Source organism: Erpetoichthys calabaricus, chromosome 13 (assembly GCF_900747795.2).
Source record: "Erpetoichthys calabaricus chromosome 13, fErpCal1.3, whole genome shotgun sequence".
Classification (NCBI taxonomy): Eukaryota; Metazoa; Chordata; class Cladistia; order Polypteriformes; family Polypteridae; genus Erpetoichthys; species Erpetoichthys calabaricus.
This window is the reverse complement of record NC_041406.2, coordinates 120953677-120977032: the sequence shown is the minus strand read 5'-3', so window position 1 is coordinate 120977032 and position 23356 is coordinate 120953677. Positions and strand designations below refer to the sequence as shown.

General features: G+C 39.7%; 1 protein-coding gene across 2 annotated transcripts in view; it reads left to right on the top strand.

The window, feature by feature from the left end:
• The first annotated feature begins 4668 nt into the window (after positions 1–4668).
• The window catches only part of LOC114641917 (polyadenylate-binding protein 1), a 41244-nt gene continuing 22556 nt past the window's right edge, over positions 4669–23356 (top strand). For both annotated transcript variants that reach the window (XM_028790942.2, XM_028790941.2), the window contains exons 1-2: positions 4669–5374; positions 22209–22402. In XM_028790942.2, coding sequence (XP_028646775.1) covers positions 5182–5374; positions 22209–22402 — 387 coding nt within the window. In that variant the 5' untranslated portion in view covers positions 4669–5181. The remainder of the gene's footprint in view (positions 5375–22208; positions 22403–23356) is intronic.

Below are 23356 nucleotides of genomic sequence, written 5' to 3'. Positions count from 1 at the left end.
GGCAGGGCCCCAATGAGATCAAATAGAGAAGAGGTTTGATAGACTACTTGGCGAAACAACCAAATCATCAGCCAGCTGAGTATGTTTAACTCATGAATTTGCTAAAGTCATGAAGGAACAGGATCTCAATCCCCACTCCAGTCAGCCAAAACCTTTCTTTGTTAATAGAGAGCTTTAAATGTTGGTACTAATCAGAAATCCCAGCAGTGATGTGAGCTAGAATCAGCCATCCTGTCTGTCCTGCGATTGGTGAATGAAAACCTTTGGTGGACTTCTCTGATTGCTCACAATATCATCGTGGAACCCAGACTGATTAAAAGAGTTTAGCAAAATAAGCAAAAGTAGAGCTTGAAATCAAGCTAATTTTAGACCTTGGTGATATTGAGGAAAGTTTTAGTCCCTGAATTAGTCCCATCTTTCTAGTCCCAAAGCATGGTGGCAGCTGGCACTTTTGCAATGACTTCCATCAGCTTAATCAAGTCTCCTGATTCGATACCTATCAGATGCTGCAAGTGGATAAACTCCTTGAGTGCCTCAGAAAAGCATGTTATCTGACCACTCTTGACATGAAAAAACGGTACTGACAAATTCCATTAAAAGAATCTGCCAAGTATAAAAATGTGTTTAGCACCCCTAGTAGACACTGGAAATACCATTTGAATTTTATGGGGCACCAGTCACCTTCCAGCATTTGGTGGATAAAGTGCCATGATCCCACAATTTCTTTTCTTTTCTTTTTTTTTTTTTTACATTTTATTGATCTCTTTTAAAAGCAAGTAACATTTCATACAAGCCAGTCAAACTTGACAAAACTAAATTAAAATTAACCCCCACCCATAAGAAAGAGAGCAAAGTCAACAGCTAGGGGAAAAGGACTAGGGGAAAATCCTTTTCCCTGATTTAAGTGCTTATTCTAAAATGTTATTGATTAGATCCTGACAGGTTTTAAAAAGTATTGAACAGATTCTCTAAGTGAGAATTAGATTTTTTCCAATTTCAAATAGTATATAACATCAGTTGCCTAATGACTTAAAAGTGGTGGGTTAGGATTCTTCCAGTTACGCAAGAAAAGTCTAAGTGCCAATAGTGAAGTAAAGGCAATTACAATCTGTTTGTCTTTCTCCAATTTAAGCCCATGTGGGAGTACACCAAACACAAGATGTTAATGGATTAGGAGAGACTGTGACACCAAGGCTGTCTGAAAAGCATTTAAAGATTTTTGTCCAGAATGATGTTAATTTGGTACATGCCCAAAATGTATGGCCCAATGAGGCTGGAGCTCGATTGTAATGTTCACAGGTTTGATCTTGCCCTGGAAACATTTTGGACAATTTTAAATGATACAGATGTGCTTGATAAAAGATTTTAAGTTGATTAATTGTATGCTTTGTGCATATAGAGCTTGAGTGAATTCTGTGCATGGCTACCTTCCACTCCTTTTCTGAAATGTTGAGTAAGAGATACTTTTCCCACTGTACTCTGGGATCTTTGAAAGGAAGGGACTTTAAAATGTATTTATATATTACAGAAATTCTGTCTGAGTCCTCTAGACTGTTCAATACTTCTACCGGAATAGAATTATGTCGGAGGTGAGGAAAATTGGGCAGATTTTGGAAATAGTGGAAGAACTGTGTTGATAGAAAGTTAAATTTGGAGTATAATTGTTCGTAGGATGCATAGACATTATCTATGTGCAAATCTCTAAATGATTTAATCCTGCATGTTTTCTAAACATTAAAAACTGTGTATGTTTGAGAGGGTGGAAAAGGTGGTTATCATGCAGAGGTGCCACAGATAAAAGCTTCTCTAACTTGAAATACTTTCTACATTGGTTCAATATTCTGAGTGAATGAAGCACAACTGGGTTTTTAGTATATTGACAGTAACTCATTTACTGGGGTACAAAGCAAGGAATTTAAAGAAGTACTGCAGGATTTTATTTCTATTGTGGACCATAATCCCACAATTTCTGTAGTGCCACCAATCTAGATAATGTCATTATCTATTCCAGCACATGGAAGGAACATATGCAGCACATTCAAGCTGTAATTCTGATACAATGTGTGGCTGGCCTTTGGATAAGTCCAAAAAATTGCTTTTTCAGACTTACCAAGGCCAAATATTTTGACTAAATGGAGTGTGGAGGGGTGGTTCATCCACAATATTCCAAAGTTACTGCCATTTTACATTGGCCCTGTCCACAAACCAAGCTGCAACTTAAAGCCTTCTTGGGGTTAGCAAGGTACTATTATAAGTTTGTTGCCCACTTCATTGAAAGGGCTATGCCCTTATTTAATTTTACAAAATAGTGGGCTCTGAACATGGTGGCATGAGATGATAAAGTAGAGACTGCATTCTGTGACATAAGCAGGCCCTCATGTCAGCACCTATATTGATGTCTCTTAACTTTTCTTTCTACTTTATTCTCAGGGCCAATCCTTCAGACACAAGTTTTGTTGCTGTGCTGAACCAAAGCATTGACGGTGGTGAACACCCGATTATGTACCTGAGCTAGAAACTACTGGACCAGGAAACAAGATAGGCTGCCAAGGAACAGCTGAGATACACCTATTGGGCCACAAATTCACTCTTGTCAATGAAAATGCCCCTCTCCAATGGATTTCTTTGCACAAAACGTTGAACCCACACATCATGAGATGGTTCTTGGAGCACCAGCCATTCAAGTTTAAGGTACAACATTGCCACTGTGCCAACACCAGCACTCTTTCACTGGTATATGACCTCTTGGTTTGGGCCACCTGAACCTAAAGATCTGAGCTGAGGTGGGGGCCATGTCACACATGCACACTTAGGAGATAACTAAAGGGCTTGTCTACCACTCCGTGCCAAGGGATGGCACTGTCACTTAATGCCTCCCTTCTCATTATACCTGCAGATCCAGCAATTGGTGGTGAGTTGCTGAGTGACGTCACTTCCGGTTCGCATGAACCTAGACCGGCCTCTTCCCTCATAACTGGACCTGCCACCATCATGGAATCTTCTCCATTTTAACTGGCTTCAGGTGTGATTGCTATATTGCCAGCACCTGTTTCTTGCCACAGGTGAGTTCAAACGAGCATCATATGCTTGAAATAAAATGATTTACCCACAATTTTGAAAAGGTGCCAATAATTTTGTCCAGTCCATTTCTGGAGTTCTGTGTGACGTCAGATTTGGCTATTTTCTCTGGTTTTTTTTGTGTTCTTCCAATGCACATAAAGGAAATAAACATGTGTATACCAAAACATTTGTAATTGCAACAATTTTCTGGGAGAAATGGTGCATTTTCTGGGAAAATTCCAGGGGTGCCGATAATTTCGGGCATGACTGTTTGTTACTTCAAACCATTACAGCAGTCGAGGTCGCATCCAACAGAGGCCATGCAAGAGTTGTTTCTTGAATAGCTGCCAAACGCGCTTTGATGGAGGCAGGCGTGACAGATAACGCTGGCTACAAACTTCCTACTCTGGCGGATTGGTTTTGTAATTGTTTCTCGCCACTGCAGCTGGTTACACTCTCCCTTGCTACTGACACTGTTAACTATACGGAATTGCGCTTAGTGGTGTACTGTACACTGGTTGGCCATTTGTATAAAATGCATTGCACTTCACCAGAAGGGAAGTGTACCATATCCAGAAAAGGTTGGGGGAAAGGGGGAGGGGTTGAAGAAATTAACATTTTAAAAGCATAGCTTATGTAAAATGCGTATAATTATTTCAAAAGCATTTTTATGTTGAAAGGAAACAACTGGTTGAAAAAATAAATGGTTTGCTTTGAGTTTCAATATATTACAATCAATGGTGCAATAAAAATGGAACAGTTTAAATAACACTTCAAAAGAGTGTTGAAGCCTTAAGAAGTAGGTGATTGACAAACCCATCCCATTCCTGATTTGTTAGGTAAGAGTATTACAACTTTTCTTCAATACAACTATTTACCCTATTGAATTTTCATGTCAGCTATCCTTTCAAAAGGAAACTGTATTTTTGGTGTCCTGAAAGCTTTGCATTATTTTGCAGTAATGTATTACGACGCTACGTGTTCAGATTCATGCAAATGTTTTGCTTTTCCGATGTTTTAAATACCTGTATACAGAGTTTTAAACGTTTGTTATAGGTTTACAACGGTTTAATAACAAAGCATATATATATATATATATATATATATATATATATATATATATATATATATATATTCGAAATAACAAATTTGAGCGAAACGATGTTGAATTTGGTTCTGTGTCATCTTGTTTCAATCTAGGTATCTGTAAAGTTATTTTCTTTTACGTCTGTTTTTTTTTTGTCTGTTACTCTGTGTAAGTGCTAAGCACGAGCATTCTACTTAAAGTGAACGCACCCGCAAAGTCTCTCGGTGCCCACGACAGTATACTGGAAAAAGAAGGTTCAGAATGTGGCTCCCAAATGTAGTTTTACATGTTGGTTAATTCACTTTTATTATGCACTTTATAACATAATAATAGCATTATATAAAGACTTAGTTTAAACTTTTTTTTTTTAGGTGTCACCCAACCAACCCTAAACATCTGCGCATTTCTGCGCTACAAGAACGTCCTTGGTGGTATATTCCTTTCCACCCTCCTTTTTTCTCGTTGGTAAGCAATGGTTTATTCGATGACGCAAGCGGAGTATAAATTAAGACGTATTTGAATGTACTCCTCCCCTAAACCCCGGCTGTTAGTGCTGTGTGTGTGAGTGTGTGCTCCTGAGGTAGCCTCGGCACACATCTTATTTAAAAAAATTAAAAAAAAATAAAAAAATTAATAAAAACAATAAAAACACAAAAACATTTCCTTTTTATTTTTTTAATAAAAAAAATACGGTGAAGCATTTTCCATCGACTGGTCAAGAAAGTAAAAAAAGGAAAAAATCGCAGAAGAAAAACCTTGGTGTCTGGTGACGGAAAGGCCTACCATTTTTGCATTTGATTTTTTATCTTCTCTTTTGGTTTTACTCCAGTCGTTCAGTTTGAAGAGGCAACTTGAAAAAGATTTTTAATTTGACCATCTTATATTTTCACTACTTTTGTCTTTTAAGAAGTTAAGAATTACGACACTAAAGACGCAGCCTTGATCTACACGTTTAATTGGGACTCTTAAACGACTTAACGAATTCTGACGTCGTCGTATTTTTCATTTTTATTTTGTTTTCGTGAACTACCGAGATGAATCCCAGCGCACCGAGTTACCCGATGGCTTCCCTCTATGTTGGCGATCTGCACCCGGATGTCACCGAGGCCATGCTGTATGAGAAATTCAGCCCAGCAGGGCCTATCTTGTCGATCAGGGTGTGCAGGGATATGATTACACGTCGCTCTCTCGGTTACGCCTATGTCAACTTCCAGCAACCCGCCGATGGTGAGTATTAACCGGTCGTCTTGCTAGATATTTTCCAAACATCTTGATGTAAGTGCGCGGGGTGTTGAAATAATTAAGTTAAACTCGTGATCTTTGCAGAGTATGGTACTATGCAGATATTAACATCCGGTAGCAAATTGCTTTTTTAAAATTAAGCTTTAGCTTTGATTGGATTAAATTATAGGCACACAAGGTTTGCCTTCCTTAATTTTGGTGGGAAGGCGATTTGTGTGCCATTATGGCGTCGTGATATATAGGCCTTCAACCACGCTTTAATGACGTTTCAGTGGGATGGGCGGTGTTTTGCGACGACAGTGACAACGGCTTAATTCATTTTCTTTCTGATTATACGTATAAAATTTCCTAACAGCAGTGTTCAGTTTGTTTTGAAGTGACTTTAGCGTTTGACAACGATGCATGGACTTTCTTGTAACTTTCTAATCGACTGTAATTCAGTAAAGATGGTGGCCATTGGGCGAAACCTAAATGCACGTGGATTTCGTCTTCCCATAGTTCTAAAGTGCTTGCGCAACTTGTTGCTGATGTGGGCGGGCTTATTCGACAACTAAAACGCAAGGTTTGTCTGCTGCAGGCTTGTTGGCGGACCTGGTTCTCCCCACCTGGAGAAAACGGCTTAGAGCGGGTTATTTTCCGCATATTGCAGTGTTTTTTGTCTTTTAAATTAACCTTGCATTGTCCTGTCGCTCTTTTTGTAATTGACTGAGCACGTTAATCTTCGGGGTTCCTTTTAAGTGTAATGTGTTGAGTAGTGTTGCAAGTATCACTTCCCCCATTTGATTATTTTTGTTTCATCTGCAAATCTGGATTTTTAAATAACGGGGTTAGACGATAATTTTTATTGGCTTCATTTTGTTGGGACATTTAAGCAGTCAGGCGGATGTGCACTTTTCCTGGTTTCTATTATAGGGTGGTAGTTGTCGGGCCAGTTGCCGTTGTGTAATGTTTTCAGTAACTTGTCTTGAAGTAAATTATTTTTGGAGAACGAGATTTTTCTAACAGTTTTCCTCTGATTTAAGTTTATTTGAAGCAAGTTTTTTTTGCAGAATTTTGGTAAATATGTGCAGTTACCCTTCCTTGAATTGAACTGATGATGCTGTTGAAGTTAATTTTTTGTGTGTGCATTGCAACTCTGGCGTTTTTTTGGTTTAAGATGGTTTGGCTTTATATGTTCTCCATGGATTACAGAATTTCCGTTTAACCCGTTATCACCCAAGTTGTCTCATTTACAATAGCTACCAGATGGAGGAATATTTACATAACTATGAATTGAAGGCAGCTTTTCTCCATAGTGCAAAAGCACTATCGCTGGTTTTTGCACATACTAATATAAGTTGTTGCCATAATTTTTAAATTTTAATTTTGTGAAATGGGGCCTCCTGCATAACGCCGTGTGTGTAGGATGGTCCAGATCTAATTATGCAACAATTGAATTGCATTGCATTAAAAGTTGCATAGTTAGATCTGGACCACCCTCTAGACTTTATACTAAAACATGGCGTACGGACAGAAAAATTCCAATTGTATCCGGCTGCAGGTCGCAGACTCGGCCTTCCGCGCCTCCTGCCTTCCACACTACGCCCCCAGCATTCGCGTCCGTCCTCTGTAACATCGCTTTCGTTGAAAAACTAGTAACGTTGATTTACCATGTAACCCTAAAAGACGATATTAATATGACTTCCTGCAATCACGAGGCAAGAATCCGAGTTTCTCTTTATGGTATTACTGTCGTGTTTACTTAAACAGTTTTATAATTTGAGTCAGGATTCGATTGTTAAAAGAAAGAGGGCATAACATATTTTTAGATTAAGGAAACCCCATACTAAATTTGAATGTGGATGCTCTAACTGCTATTATAGGGAATTCTATCATTCAAAATATTTGAAATTATTTTTATGGTACTTTTGTACTAAACGGCATGTCTGACATTATTTCTGGAACCTCGTTCAATAAAGGAAAATTCCGTTAATGACATTAATTTGTTATATTACAAAAGTACTAGGGTGTTGTACCGTGTTAGCCATTATGAATGTAGAGAAAAGCCAAGCAAAATGACACCTTTTATTGGCTAACTAAAAAGATAGTTAGCCAATAAAAGGTGTCATTTTGCTTGGCTTTTCTTTATATTACAAAATAAATGATGATCAGTATGTTTATATTGAACAATTTTTTTAAATGATCCAGCTTACTAATACAGTTCATACCTTCATTTCCATTGTTTGTCTTGAATTGTGTTTTCTTAATTTTGTTCTTCGCTGCCGCTATAATGTTGATAAATTTCAAGTGGAGTTATTAAACTTTCAGATGTTTACCTGGTTTTTAATTTTAATGCATAATTCCATCCATCCATTGTCTCCCGCTTGTCCGAGGTCGGGTCGCGGGGGCAGCAGCTTGAGCAGAGATGCCCAGACTTCCCTCTCCCTGGCCACTCCTTCTAGCTCTTCTGGGAGAATCCCAAGGCGTTCCCAGGCCAGTCGAGAGACATAGTCCCTCCAACGTGTCCTGGGTCTTCCCCGGAACACCTCACCAGGGAGGCGTCCAGGAGGCATCCTGATCAGATGCCTGAGCCGCCTCATCTGATTCCTCTCGATGCGGAGGAGCAGCGGCACTACTCTCCCGGATGACTGAGCTTCTCACCCTATCTTTAAGGGAAAGCCCAGACACCCTGCGGAGGAAACTCATTTCAGCCGCTTGTATTCGCGATCTCGTTCTTTTGGTCACTACCCATAGTTCATGACCATAGGTGAGGGTAGGAACATAGATCGACTGGTAAATTGAGAGGTTCGCCTTGCGGCTCAGCTCCTTTTTCACCACGACAGACCGATGCAGAGCCCGCATTACTGCGGATGCCACACAGATCCGCCTGTCGATCTCACGCTCCATTCTTCCCTCACTCGTGAACAAGACCCCAAGATACTTGAACTCCTCCACTTGGGGCAGGATTTCGCTACCAACCCTGAGAGGGCACTCCACCCTTTTCCGGCTGAGGACCATGGTCTCGGATTTGGAGGTGCTGATTCTCATCCCAGCCGCTTCACACTCGGCTGTGAACCGATCCAGAGAGCTGAAGATCACGGCCTGATGAAGCAAACAGGACAACATCATCTGCAAAAAGCAGTGACCCAATCCTGAACCCACCAAACCGGACCCCTTCAATGCCCTGGCTGCGCCTAGAAATTCTGTCCATAAGTTATGAACAGAATCGGTGACAAAGGGCACCCCTGGTGGAGTCCAACTCTCACTGGAAACTGGTTCGACTTCCTGCCGGCAGTGCGGACCAGGCTCTGGCACCGATCGTACAGGGACCGAACAGCCCTTATCAGGGGGGCCGGTACCCCATACTCTCGGAGTACCCCCCACAGGATTCCCCGAGGGACACGGTCGAATGCCTTTTCCAAGTCCACAAAACACATGTAGACTGGTTGGGCAAACTCCCATGCACCCTCCAGGACCCTGCTAAGGGTATAGAGCTGGTCCACTGTTCCGCGACCAGGACGAAAACCACACTGTTCCTCCTGAATCCGAGGCTCGACTATCCGACGGACCCTCTTCTCCAGGACCCCTGAATAGACTTTTCCAGGGAGGCTGAGGAGTGTGATCCCTCTGTAGTTGGAACACACCCTCTGATCCCCCTTCTTAAAGAGGGGGACTACCACCCCGGTCTGCCAATCCAGAGGCACTGTCCCTGATGTCCATGCGATGTTGCAGAGGCGTGTCAACCAAGACAGTCCTACAACAACCAGACCCTTGAACTCCGGGCATATCTCATCCACCCCCGGGGCCCTGCCACCAAGGAGTTTTTTGACCACCTCGGTGACCTCAGTCCCAGAGATGGGGGAGCCCACCTCTGAGTCCCCAGGCTCTGCTTCCTCATTGGAAGGCATGTTAATGGGATTGAGGAGGTCTTCGAAGTACTCCCCCCACCGACCCACAACGTCCCAAGTCGAGGTCAGCAGCGCACCATCCCCACCATATATAGTGTTGACAATGCACTGCTTCCCCTTCCTGAGACACCGGATGGTGGACCAGAATCTCCTCGAAGCTGTCCGAAAGTCGTTCTCCATGGCCTCCCCAAACTCCTCCCACGCCCGAGTGCCTCAGCAACCACCAAAGCCGCATTCCGCTTGGCCTGCCGGTACCTATCAGCTGTCTCCAGGGTCCTGTAGGACTCCTTCTTCAGCTTGACGGCATCCTTCACCGCCGGTGTCCACCAACGGGTTCGGGGATTGCCGCCACGACAGGCACCGACCACCTTACGGCCACAGCTCCGGTCAGCTGCCTCAACAATAGAGGCACGGAACATGGCCCATTCGGACTCAATGTCCCCCACCTCCCTCGGGATGTGGTCGAAGTTCTGGTGGGAGTTGAAGCTACTTCTGACAGGGGGCTCTGCCAGACGTTCCCACCAGACCCTCACAACACGTTTGGGCCTACCACACCTGACCGGCATCCTCCCCCACCATCGAAGCCAACTCACCACCAGGTGGTGATCAGTTGACAGCTCCGCCCCTCTCTTCACCCGAGTGTCCAAGACATGTGGCCGCAAGTCCGACGACACGACCACAAAGTCGATCATCGAACTGAGGCCTAGGGTGTCCTGGTGCCAAGTGCACATATGAACACCCCTATGCTTGAACATGGTGTTCGTAATTGTTCTCCCTAACTTATAAATATGTACTTATCAAAAAAAGTGAAGCAATCTCTCAAATTGCTTAATAGATATTATATCGTTTGTTTTTCTAAAGAAATGCAAACATTTGCATTATTGAAAGTTGCACTTCCATAAACCGTCGTTTTTATTTATTTTGGAACAGAACTAACAGATTTTAAACTTTAAAAATGTTTCGTTTGGGTCGATACAATAATTACAAATCAATTTTTTAGTGGTTTTAAATCATTTAATCGCCATATACCCTTTCTTGTATTAGGAATTTGTCATTTGTTGCATACCCCAACTTACTCTCCAAATGGAGATGTACTTTTTTGTAAATAAGATTACCGTGTTTAGGTCATTGGTGTCACTGCCTGCTCAGGATTCTTCCCGTAGTGTGTTCAGCTGTCTTTGACCACTTTGTGCCTGCGTGCGTCATCGTCTCTGTTGTCTGATTTGTTGTAACGCCTGAATCATACAAAGTGTCCCCTCTTGATTAGTTAATGGTTTTTTTGATTCTGTCAGACCAAGTATTGTTACCTTAATAAATGCTAGCTTGATTTCTGGTTGTGTTCCTGCTGCCTTGAAACACGCTGTGGTGCAGAAACGTATTATAAAAAACAAAATAAGGACCCTCTAATGTGTCAAATTTCAGGCCAATTTCTAAACTGCCTTTTTTATCTAAAGACTTTGAAAAAGTTGTCCTACCTCAAACATTTCTAGATGAAAATAGTATTCTGGAAAAATTCCAATCCAGATACAGATATTCTTGCAGCACTGAAACATCCTTGTTAAAGGTTAACAGTGACCTCTTCCCAATTACTAATCCTGGAGATTCTGCCTTTCTTGTACTGCTAGATCTTACCTCAGCTTTTGATGCTGTGGATCTTATGATTCTTATATCCTGCCTTGAATAGTATGTAGTCATCCAAAGTAATGCCCTGAAATGGTTTAAATCTTATCTAAGAAATAGGAGCATTTCTATTCTTTTGCGTGAGTTCTCATCCTCTGTAGCTCCTCTTACTTGTGGGGTTCCATTCTTGGACCAGCTATCTTTTTGATAGGCATGTTACCTTTAGGCTCCATTGTTAACAAGTATGGCTTCTCTATACTGATGACACTTAAATATATTTGCCACTAAAATCAAAGCGAGAAAATACTCTCCATGTGTGCTTGAATGATATTAAAACCTGGATGGCAATGCATCTTCTTAAACTAAATGATGATAAAACTGTGATCATGGTGTTCAAGAGTTAGTTTGAGTGTCTCTGATATTGCTCTTGGACCCCTTTCCATATACATATCATAAAGCTTCAGTTAGCCCAGGTGTGATCTGTGACAGCTCATTCAAACTCGACAAACAGATAAATTGTGAAGTTAAATGAAGCTTTTTCCAGCTGAGACTTTAAGGTAAAGGCTTTTCTTTCTTTCTGTGATCTTGAAAAGGCCATCCAAGCTTTTACAGCATCTCATTTGGACTATTGCAGTTCTTTGTATGTAGGTATTGGTCAAGCCCTGTTACGACACCTACAACTATTCCACAACTTTGCTGTTCGCTTATTGAAGGCTCTGGTAAGTGTGGCCATATTTCACCAATACTGACCTCACTTCACTGGCTTCTGGTCCATTTCAGAATTGATTTTAAAATTCTGTTTCTTGTTTTTAAATGTTTGAGTGGATCAGCCCCATCTTGCCTCTTGGCATCTCTTCACTTGTATATGCCAACAAGATCCCTGTGGTCTACTAGCCCGATGCTCTTAGTTGTGTCGAGGCTGAAGCAAAGGAGGAATCAGGTGTTTGTGGTGGCTACTCCTTTTCTCTGGAATGGCTCTCCTTATTATATTAGGTCTGCTCCATCACAGGCCATTTTTAAGTCATCATTAAAGTCTTATTTGTTCTTGCTGCCATTTGACCCTCCAAAAGGTTGACATTTTTTGTATATTTTGGCTCACGTACATTCAGGATTATAAATATGTATATATGGGTATTTTAAGTTTATCTTTTATGTAATGGCTGGTTATTCTTGCAGTTGTGATGTGTACATATGGTATATTTGAACTGCTTGTTTTACCCTTTCTTGTACAGCACTTTGGTTCAGTTCTGGCTGCTGTTGTAAATGTGGTTTATAAATTATTGCCTTGCCCTGCTTTATAAAACATTATTTTAATACATAACACTAAGACAATGGACTGTAAAGATGAAGTTGGTTTGCAACATTTATTACAAAAAAGTTAAAGAATATATACAGTATAGAACAAGAATTGTAGGTTGTAACTGAACAATGAGGGACATGTATGTTTGTTACATTTTCTCACAAAACTCAGTCATTTTCCTTTTTCCTCTCACGATAATCTAAAAACAGATGCATGTCTTCCGTATGTGAAAAAAATATGTCTAAAGACATATTCCCTCTCCTCTTCTTCTGGAAATTCAGATAGCAAATCAAATTTCTGAAGGGCCTCCTCAGTGTCGTCTTTGTCCATTGACTAATGCAGGTAGTGAGATTCGCCCTCTGAACACAAATGTTCTCAGCACACCACTTCTGTGCCTCGGTGAAATGCTGAAGGATTCCATGCTGCTGTAATACATTATATTAAAAAAGAAAAAGAAAATTCTTTAAATGGTCATCATAAAGCTCATAGCCTTTTCCTCCACATTTACAAGGAATGTAAGGAAAGTAAAAAAAAAAAAATGTACAGTAAATTTAATTTATTATACATTATTAACATTACTGCTTTCGATCACTGATTCTACAAGTCTTCAATGTTTCTTACAATACACTATTATTAATACAGCACACAATGCATTTCAAATGTGTTAAGGCCTTTAAGAGTTGTACTAGTACTACAGTTTGTCAGATATAAAACAGGTTTTTAGTTTTTTGGGCTTTGACTCCTACTGCTTAACGATTAACAGTCGGCATCTGAGACCAGCATTAAGTCTTTTTATACATCTTCTTCACTATACCACAGGCATTGTAAGCCAGCATCAACAAAATGTAATTTCTTTCTTATGGAAGTTTATAAAATGATGCGTCTGTACCTGCTCATCAGTGCCCTGTGCTGGATGTTGGAGAAGGGACGCTGACACTTCTAAAAGAAAAAATCTGAAATCTGCAGAATGCAGTGCTATGGAACAGAATAGCAAGACATTTGTTCATTTCAGATGTAGTGCCAAGTCTTTACTCTGTCTTCTCATTAATGGCTCAATAAAGTCTAAACCTAAAAACATAGAAAATAATATTTACCTAAGGAAATGTTAAAAAAGAACCAAAAGAATAAGCACAAAAAATGACCCCTTCCTGGCTGTTCATTGTTTCTGTACCTTCTAATTTTTTGTATGGTTCTTGGCCTTCATTTAGAAAGGCGTTTGCTCGCTCAGTCTGATGTGAGCAGTTACTTCAGTGATTTCAAAAAGAAGCACTAAGTTTATAATGGTAAACATTTGGACTATTTGTCTTTGATTTACAATATGGCTAAGTATATTTGCCATATTGCTGCAGAACTAAATTAGAGTTATTAAAGGAAATTTAAATTTCATTTACCCCTTGGTGCTGGAGTTCTCAAGTAACATTCTACACCAGCTCTTCCACAAAGCCAGCATGTCATTCTAAAGAGGACTGAGCAGAGTCACGTTGTTAAAAGGAGTTTAATGTTACAAAAATATTTATGCAAACCATTATAAACATACATTTAAATGATCTGGATTTTGAAAGGTAGGCGTTTCTGGAACTTCAAAATCACTATGGACAGTATGTTGAAATTAAAAAAAAAAAAAAAAATATATAATAAGTTAAACATAACACAAATATCCAACACAAATTGTAGAAGGTGACAAAAATGGGAACCAGCAACCAGATATAATCCTCCCTCTACAAATACTACAATGAAAGAAGAGAGGACTAAAGTTGACACAACTCATTAAAATTGAAGGGGGCCTCGAGGATGAAATACAGAGACACCACAAAATGGTCCTTTGGAAACCTGGACACAACATTAAATACAGACATACAAAAAATGATAGTTACAATATGAAATGGTCATACCATCAACATAGAAGTTCCACAGCCATGGCTATTCATTTGGCTTGGAAGGCCCGAATACATCCATCCATCCATTCATTATCCAACCCGCTATATATCCTAAATACAGGGTCACGGGGGGTCTGCTGGAGCCAGTCCCAGCCCACCGCAGGGCGCACACACACCAAGCACACACTAGGGAGGCCCTAATACAAGGGGTAAAAAAATTTAATCAAAGAAAAATATTAAATACTGACATACAATAAACTGTTGACAGTGACTTTTAACAATGGAATTGGCCACTTGGGGAAACACCCTGTGTTACATCTGTAAATAGTAAAACCTGGCAAACAACGGAAAATGCTCAGCTTTTTAACCTGTATTTAAAAAAAGTTCCAGTTCAGAAATCTAAACGTCAGTATTGTTTGCAAGCACACACTCTTAGCATACATATACTACCTGCATACTTGACAATGTGGCCTTCACGACTCTGAAGGTGACGTAGCAGGATGCTGTAGTCTCTGTGCTTTTTACAAGGTGACGTAGCAGGATACTGTAGTCTCTGTGCTTTTTACAAAGCGGGCACTTGGATTCATTTGGATATTTAATCAATGTTATCAAAGTTGTTTTTATATTCTCTGCCTTTATGGTGAAATGTGACTGTGGAAATCAAGACAAAATAATATATAATACTAATTTGGCAGAAAGTGCTAACGTGCTTTTATAAATAGCTAACTTAACTAAGTTAAGATATTTAATATACGTTAATGACGACGATAAACATAAATACCTTTCATATTGTACACTAACATTGCAGATTCTCTACATAACTTTTTCACTTATTTATGAGATGCTAATATAGATGAAATAATACGGCAAATATTAAAAAGAAACAATACAAGAGGTAAAAAATAATTAAAACGATATGCTTAAAAATAGGATATGTCGGTAATGACGATAAACAGAACACTTGGATTCGCTATACTGTATATAATCGTACATCTCATTAGTTTTGTTTAATGGATCTAAAGTTTCTTTAAATATACTGAGCTTTTTATTCTGTGAGTCCATACCTGGTTCTGTTGTGCCATTGTTCCGTGTCGGAAAACGTTTTCAGCTCCTTTTCTTTTTTGAATTGGAAAAACTGTACAGCAGCTCTTCTCTTTCTACGGACTATAGGCGGTTGTGGGGTGGACTGTGGAAGGCCGGGGGCGTGGAAGGCCAAGTCTGCGACCTGCAGCCGCACCCTTCTCAAAAATTCAGCTGCAGAAATCCGTGCGTAAGACAACTTCCGCTACGTAAATCCCGGTCTGCGTGAAATGTAACGCTCGTGCACACGCCTACCTCCCTCAAGACTCCCCCCAGACTTAACGCCTCTTTGAATATGTAAATCAATATAAATACTCCCTTAAGTTTAAAAGACTTAAAAGATTTTAAAAGACTTTAATGACAAAATAAACTACGTGATTAAAGTGGAAATGTCGAGCTTCACACTTCTAATTTACTAGTTTCTCAAATCCCATTGTATCTAAAGTAGCGCATTAAATGCTTCATATTTTTTTTCTATGTACTGTGTGAATCACTACTAGCTTCTTAAATTACAGGACACAGAATACATTACATTAATTACAGCTCTCTGAACAATTCAAATACTAAGATGTATACTTGATATCATTTTCATGATGAAATTAAAGCATGTATTAAACATGGGGCCACATTGGTGCAATGGAAGTGACAAGCTGGCGGCCCCATTCAGAGATTGTTCCTGCCTCCTGCAAGATGCTATCTTGCTCCTTGCACAATGGTTGATGAAATGTATTTATTATAGTACTGTCCTTTTCAAACGTTCCAATTCCTGTCCATCCTCTTCTTTCTCCAAGTAACCAATTGCCACACTATCAGCTCTTTAATGTCAAGCCATCTGTCAGCTTAGAATGCAGATTCTTATTTTCAAGGACCATTAAAATCTTCGTAGTACATTTTTAATTATTCCATCCATGGTAGTACCAGTCCCAGGAAGCATACAGTGTGAGGCAGGAACAGTCCTTGAAGGGGCACCAGTTTGCTACCACTGTCCATCGTGAACATACGTTTATTAACAGTATACATTATGTAAATGAAGTTAGAAATTTCTGTATAATGTAATATATACTTTATTGTGTTTCATCAAGAAAGATAGTGCCTGGAAATTGAAGTCATCTTAGAAGCCAGTCGTCCTCAATACGTGCTCTCTTCTGTTGAATTTAATTCCTTTGTTTTTGTATGGTACAATGAGATTCAATATCCAAATCCTCTAAACTTATTTTTCTATAAAATGGTTAAAAAAAAAAAAATACGTTTAATAAAATGAGAAATACACAATATGAAAGCTACAACTGTAATGCAGGTTTACAGTGAGGTAATTGTAATTATAATGCAAACAGTTCTAGAAGGTGTGCTTGATGGACTGATTGAGTGCACTTGTGCCTCTTGGGATGAAACTTTCTGAACCACTAGGTTCATGCAGGAAAGGCTCTGAAGTGTTTGCCAAATGAGAGAAGTTCAAATAGTGTGCATGGCTGAGGCAGCGTGTGCTAGAAGCTGTACCCCAATAATTCTCTATGGTCTTGACGCGGTGTGTGGTAGTTTTCCGATCAGCTGCTGTAGAGCAGATTCCACACTACAATACAGGGGATTAAAATACGCTGTGGTACACTGAGTAAGAATGCTAAAGCAGCTATAGATTTTGGAATAGTTTGGCCATTCCGTGCACCATTTATATGGTTACAGGTTGATTACAATCGGATGCCTTAAACTAAAAAACAATGTGTGGTTAATGTCGGTGTATTTGATAAAGCCATGTCAGGGATGTGAATCTAAAAAATAAAGGGTAGCTACCCAGGAACAGTAGCACTGCTTTGACGCTGGGTCCTGCCAGTTTGCAAAACTGAGCCGAAAACTTCTGTACGCTATGGTTTGAGCTAGCTTGCGAATGTGCCTGGCTTTACACCAAGTTTAGCCTATACATCGCAATGTGAGCATGGAAACGGGCATACACAATAATTTTGTGCATACACACAGTTTGTACATGAGGCCCCTTGTGTTTACCATTTGAGATGTAAGTAAGGTACTTGCCTTCAATTTTGTATGTTAATGGGGCAAGGTTAGTTGGATGTATTTAGCCTAATCCTACATGCAGACTTCCATGTGAGGTTTTTCTTGTAACAAACTTATCTGAAGAATCACAGAATTGGCATATCACCTAGATTGCACTTTCATCCTAACCAAGATTGCTAGTCCTCTCCATGTAATTCTACTGAAATAGCCAAAAAAAAAAATTTTTTAATATAAAAATTAAAAAAAAAAATAAATAAAAAAAAAAAATAATAAAGTCCTGCTGTATCACATTATTTGGTTGCTTATTCCATGTATCTATGGTTCTGTGTAAAGGCAAACCTCCTGTTGGTGTTAAATTTACCTTTAAGTTTCCAGCCGTGTCCGTGTTCTTGATTAACTCATTTTAGTCTGTTCACTGCACTTGTTCTGTTCATAATGTGTGTGTGTGTGTGTGTGTGTGTGTGTGATATATAATAAACACACACAGGTGATCAAAAGCAGAGAGAGATTTATGAACACTTGGCTTTTTCTGAAATAATTTTCATTGCTCAAAATTTTAAAAGAACATTAGCTATGGATATCGGTGTTCTAGCATGTTTTACAAAATCAAGGCACTTCAACAAAAAATACTTGAGCACAATTAATTGCACCCGTTGGACATACCTAGTTTTTCTTGCTGATCTGGATTGATCTGTCTACTGTTTTTCCATTATATTCCACAGTTCGGTAACTGTTGTGGGTTTGTTAGCCTTCTTCAAAGCCATAACCCCAAAAACGGAGATCAGGTTTACATGTATATCTGTATTTTGGGCTGGCCATTACATCGCTTCAATGAACTGCTTTACCCGTTTTTCAATGTGACCAGGGGGTATTGTCTTCCATGAAAATTGTGAACTGATTGTGAGATGCTTGCAGGGAAGGAATCGGATGTTGCTGAAGGAGGTTCTGAGACATTTGCATTTGCACAGCCATGTGGCTGTATGAGTGGCCAAGTTCCTGCTGCCAAAAAAATCTCAAACCATGGCATTTCCTCTTCCAAATGTAACTTTTTTGCACACTTTGGGTTCAGTCTTTACTCATTTTTACACTGAACATAATGTTTCCCATCAGACCCAAGGAAATGAAACTTGCTTTCATCACTAAAGTGAACTTTGGACCAGTTATCCCCTCTGTCCAAGCAACAGCAAAGGTTAGTGTAGCATTTTGATTGTTAATTACAGACTTGGTCACTGCAGAGTGAGCTTTCAGTTTGAATTTTCATTTGAATGGCGAGACACTGCATACTCAGTCTTAGCCTGTTCAGAACTGGACTTGCGTGCAGTTCCAGCTGCAGTGTTAAACTGATTCCCAATTGAGTCTCTGCATTATCCTGTCTTGTGTGGATGACCATTTTTGGGGGAATTGAATGAACTAGTGTCATTTTAAGGCTGCAAATATACTTGGAACAACCAAGTTCTCTTGCAGTGGTTGAAATTTTAATATTAAGGGTCTTGGTCAAGGGCCCAGCAGAGTATGATCCCTTCTGGTAGTAACAAGATTTGAACTGGCAGTCTTCCAGATACCTGCACAGATACTTGGCCTCAGAGCCACCACTTCAAATAGGTATAAGCAGTGATTTTTGAAATTTAGGAAGTTTGTAAGTTCTAATTTTGATCACCACTATATATATATATATATATATATATATATATATATATATATATATATATATATATATATATATATATATATATATATATATATATATATATATATATATATATATATATAATATAAAAATTCACTAAGCCAGAAGACAAGTAGCCAACCATGGAAAGCACGCCGGAAGGAGCCACGCCCACCAACTCTTAAGACCATTGGATGCGATGACAACTCGCAGAGCCACGCCCACTAACTCTGACGCGACGACACAGAAAAAACGGCGTCATTTATATTTGTCTGTCGTAGAGGCCACATGCACCTCCGAGCCACGTTGACTTTTCATAGAGGCATGTTTCTCGCAGAGGTGAATCGCCATATGCAGAGTGTAAAACGGTTTGCGAGGGGTATCCCATGGGATCCTTAAAACAATCCTTTACAATTACAATACGCCCTGTGCCTCTGTTTCATTAGCGTCGGTTGTCCTCCAATTGTAAGTCACGGACAATTGTTTCCCTCTCAAAACACAATGAAGGAAGCAGTCTTTAAAAATCAATAAGCCCTGTGCCTCTGTTTCATTAGCATCTCACCTGCTTCATCCAATGGTCTTAAAGTTGGTGGCCGGGGCTCCGTGAGTTGCTCTTGCGAGCGGGCACATGACCAGGGGGTATGTAAGCTTAGAGAACGAGGATGGAGGGGGGAGGACCAGGTAAGAAGAGGCATGTTTGTCGCGGAACTGAATCGCTGAATGACCGTGCGGCAACGGTCGGCTGGTAAAAACTGGCCGGCAAAAGCGTGTGCATTATACTTACTGAAAGGAGCGTTACGGATTTTGCAAATGTTCATTTTTTTTCCCTCCTTTTAGACAACTGTGTCTTTCCGGAAGTGTTCAGCAATCAATATATTATTTTTGCGAAGTTTGCCTGCAGGACCACTTGCAGCGAGAGAGAGAGAGACAGTGAGAGCGTGTGACACACACACACACACACACACAGGCACACGTGCACGCGGGAGAGAGAGTGCGCTGGACACATTGGAATAATAATACTTCGTTACATTGATATACCGATACTGATTCTCAGTATTCAAAGCGCTATCCACACAGGAAGGAACCGGGAAGCGAACACACAATCTTCCAGAGTCTCCTTCCTGCAAACCAACAACACTACTACAGCCCCACAAGGCAGTTAAAAAATACACCGGTTTTGAATTTTTCTTCACTTCTGTGCATAGCATATGTTACTTTTCTTGGTGGCTTATTACATTACGGATGTTTCACATGTACATTGTTGCCCCTGTGCTTAAAAGACATTAAAGTGTTTCTCAACTACGCCATGGTCTTAATATTGGTGGGCGGGTCTCCGTGAGTTGCTCTTGCAAGCGGACACATGACCAGGGGGTGTGTAAGCTTAGAGAACGAGGGTGGACGGGGGAGGACCAGGTAAGAAGAGGCATGTCTGTCTCGGAACTGAATCGCTGAATGAAATTAAAAAACGCGTGTGCATTGTACTTACTGAAAGCACCGTTACGGATTTTGCAAATGTTCATTTTTTTCTCTCCTTTTAGACAACGGTGTCTTTCCGGAAGTGTTCAGCTATCAATATATTATTTTTGCGGCGTTTGCCTACAGGACCACGTGCAGCGAGAGAGCAAGAGCGTGTGACGCACACACACGCACGTGCGCGAGAGAGCGAGCGAGCGAGCGCGCGCGCTGGACACATAGGAATAATACTTTGTTACATTGAAATAGCGATGTTCTCAGTATTCAAAGCACTATCCACACAGGAAGGAACCGGGAACCGAACACACAATCTTCCAGAGTCTCCTTACCGCAAAGCAGCAACACTACTACAGCCCCACAAGGCAGTTAAAAAAAAAAAAAAAAAAAATACACGGGGCACAAATTTATTTTCACTTTTATAGATAGCATTGTTGCAATTTTACTTTTCTTGGTGGCTTATTACATTCCGGATGTTTGACATGTTCATTGTTTCCCCTGTGCTTAAAAGACATTAAAAAAGTTTTTCTCAACTGTGACTACAAGTACTGACAACTGTGTCGTTCAGGAAGTGGTCACCCATCAATACATAATTATGCGGCGTATGCTACGCCGCGGGTTGGCTAGTATATGCATATTTAATGTTACTGTCTGTGTGAAATTAGGCATTGTGTAGAATACCATAGTAGGACATCATAGTATGAAAGCCTGGGGAAAGTATATAGCATGTTAAAGTAAGAGATTTCATGGTTTGCTTAAAAAATTGCACATTATATAGTTTTCCTAGGCATTCTATACAATACCTGTCTTTCACACATTGCCGGTAACGTATTTCAAATAGCAGCGGCCCTATCAATGACTCCTTTGGAAACCCCCTCTTAACGTCCGGCAATTCTGAAAGGGTTCATTGCACCATAACCTTTGTGACTGAGCCAATTCTGCACCCATCTACACACAATACCTTGAACTCCCACTTCTTTTGGTTAGATGCCCACCCTCATGTGGCACATTATCCAATTAAATCAAGTCTGGACTAGTAGAATTCTTAATTTACTGAGACTGAAGAGAGTAGTTTGACCTTTGCAGAAGTTTTTCTTTGATTAGCAACTGAGGGTTTTTGCTATCTTTTGGAATAACAAGACCTAGCTTCCAGATGGGCAACCAGACAGATACTTGGTATTTTATTGAGGTGGATAATTGGAAGGTATAAATACCACATATTAAATGGTTACACAGGAAATTCAATGCCAAAAGATTAATTTTATGATGCACAGTGGTGCAGTGGATAGCATTAGTGTCTTGGTATACAGCATATTGGGATTAAAACATTAAATCTTGCCTTTGAGTTTGTATGTTCGTCCTGTGTCAGCTTTTACTCAAGTTTCTATTTCTGTCATCCCACTTCCCTAAAAGGGAAGTCTGGTTTGGTCCTTGGTTGAGTGTCGTCAGTTGTGGGAGAACATCTTTCAGAGTTACTGCATGTTAAAAGTTGTTGAGCTGAGAAATTAGTTGATATCTTGGTATATATGAACAAGTGAATTATATCCAAGATTTCTCAAGTTGCATGTGAGAGTCACTTTCGGGGTATTTGTATTAAGATTCTGCACCCATTCTACTTTTTCTTTTCTGTGCTGTTTGACAAGTTGTGATATTAGGTACAGGTTATATTAAATGAAGTGTCCCTCAGCCTTAAGATAAGGTCACTGGTTAAGCAAGTCTAAGCATACCTGTTTGTTATACAAAATACTTGCACAATTTTCACATACACAGCTGGGTACAACACTTGACTAATGAAGCTAAAGAAAAGTACAATACATCATAAACTTAACAAATTCATCTATAAACTGTTTTTGTTTAACTATTATGAGATTGTAATCCTGACTTAATTAGCTTTTTTCTTTTTATTATCTAGCTGAAAGAGCTTTAGACACTATGAACTTCGATGTGATAAAGGGAAAACCAGTTAGAATTATGTGGTCCCAGCGTGATCCCTCCTTGAGAAAGAGTGGAGTTGGTAACATCTTCATCAAGAATCTAGATAAATCGATTGACAACAAGGCTTTATATGATACATTCTCTGCTTTTGGGAATATCCTTTCTTGCAAGGTAAGTGTTAAATTTTGTTTTTTTTTCAGGCAATATTGGTTTTGAGTTTGCAGTTTTATGTAAACAGACTAATAGGGCTGCAACTAATGATTATTTTGGTAGTCAACTAATCGTTTTCATTCAACCCCCCGATTAGTCACGATTATTTCATGCCTGACTATTTTGAAGCCTGAGAACCTGTGGTTGCACATCCTGTTTAGGGTTCCAGTGCATGTCTTACCTCATCTGCTCACGTCTGTCCACCTGTGAATGTCACCGTGATGTCTCTGCATTAACACGATTAAAATTAATAATCAAATTAAAATAACCATGAAACATGAATTTGAAAATGACCATCACAATAAAAAAAATAAACAATATAAAGTGCACATAGTCTTTAAACAAAAAAAAAGAGCATTTATTTAACTTAACCAAAAAATACATCGTTAAAACAAACGTTTTTCATATATTAGTAATAAATGACAAAATGTAGACAAACTATATAATGTGTAAAGCCTGAAGTGCAAAGATCAAATGAACACTTTCACAAAAGGTTCAAGGATGATGCAATAACTTCCATGGTGCAGCAGTAGGAATTGCTGATCAAGAGTTCTCCAGTTCGATCCTGACTGCCTCGTATATTTACCGTTTTGAGTAGTGAGCTGCTGTTATATAATAAACACATTTGATTTGCGTCTAACAGCCACTGTAAATGTATAGTACTTGTAAAAGTAATTTTTTTTTTCTTCATTTTTATTCTCTCGATCACGATACATACTACTTGTTATAACACAAGCAACCTGCCACCTGCGTGCTCCTGATAGCACTGAATAAGCTCACACCTTCTGGTGTCAGCACAGCACCGGGAGGGGGAGACAAATATGTGACATTTTGAAGAAATCATTGCATAGTAGCAATCCAGAAAACATCATCGCACTAATGCAATATTATTTGAAACCGAATAGATCAGGTGTA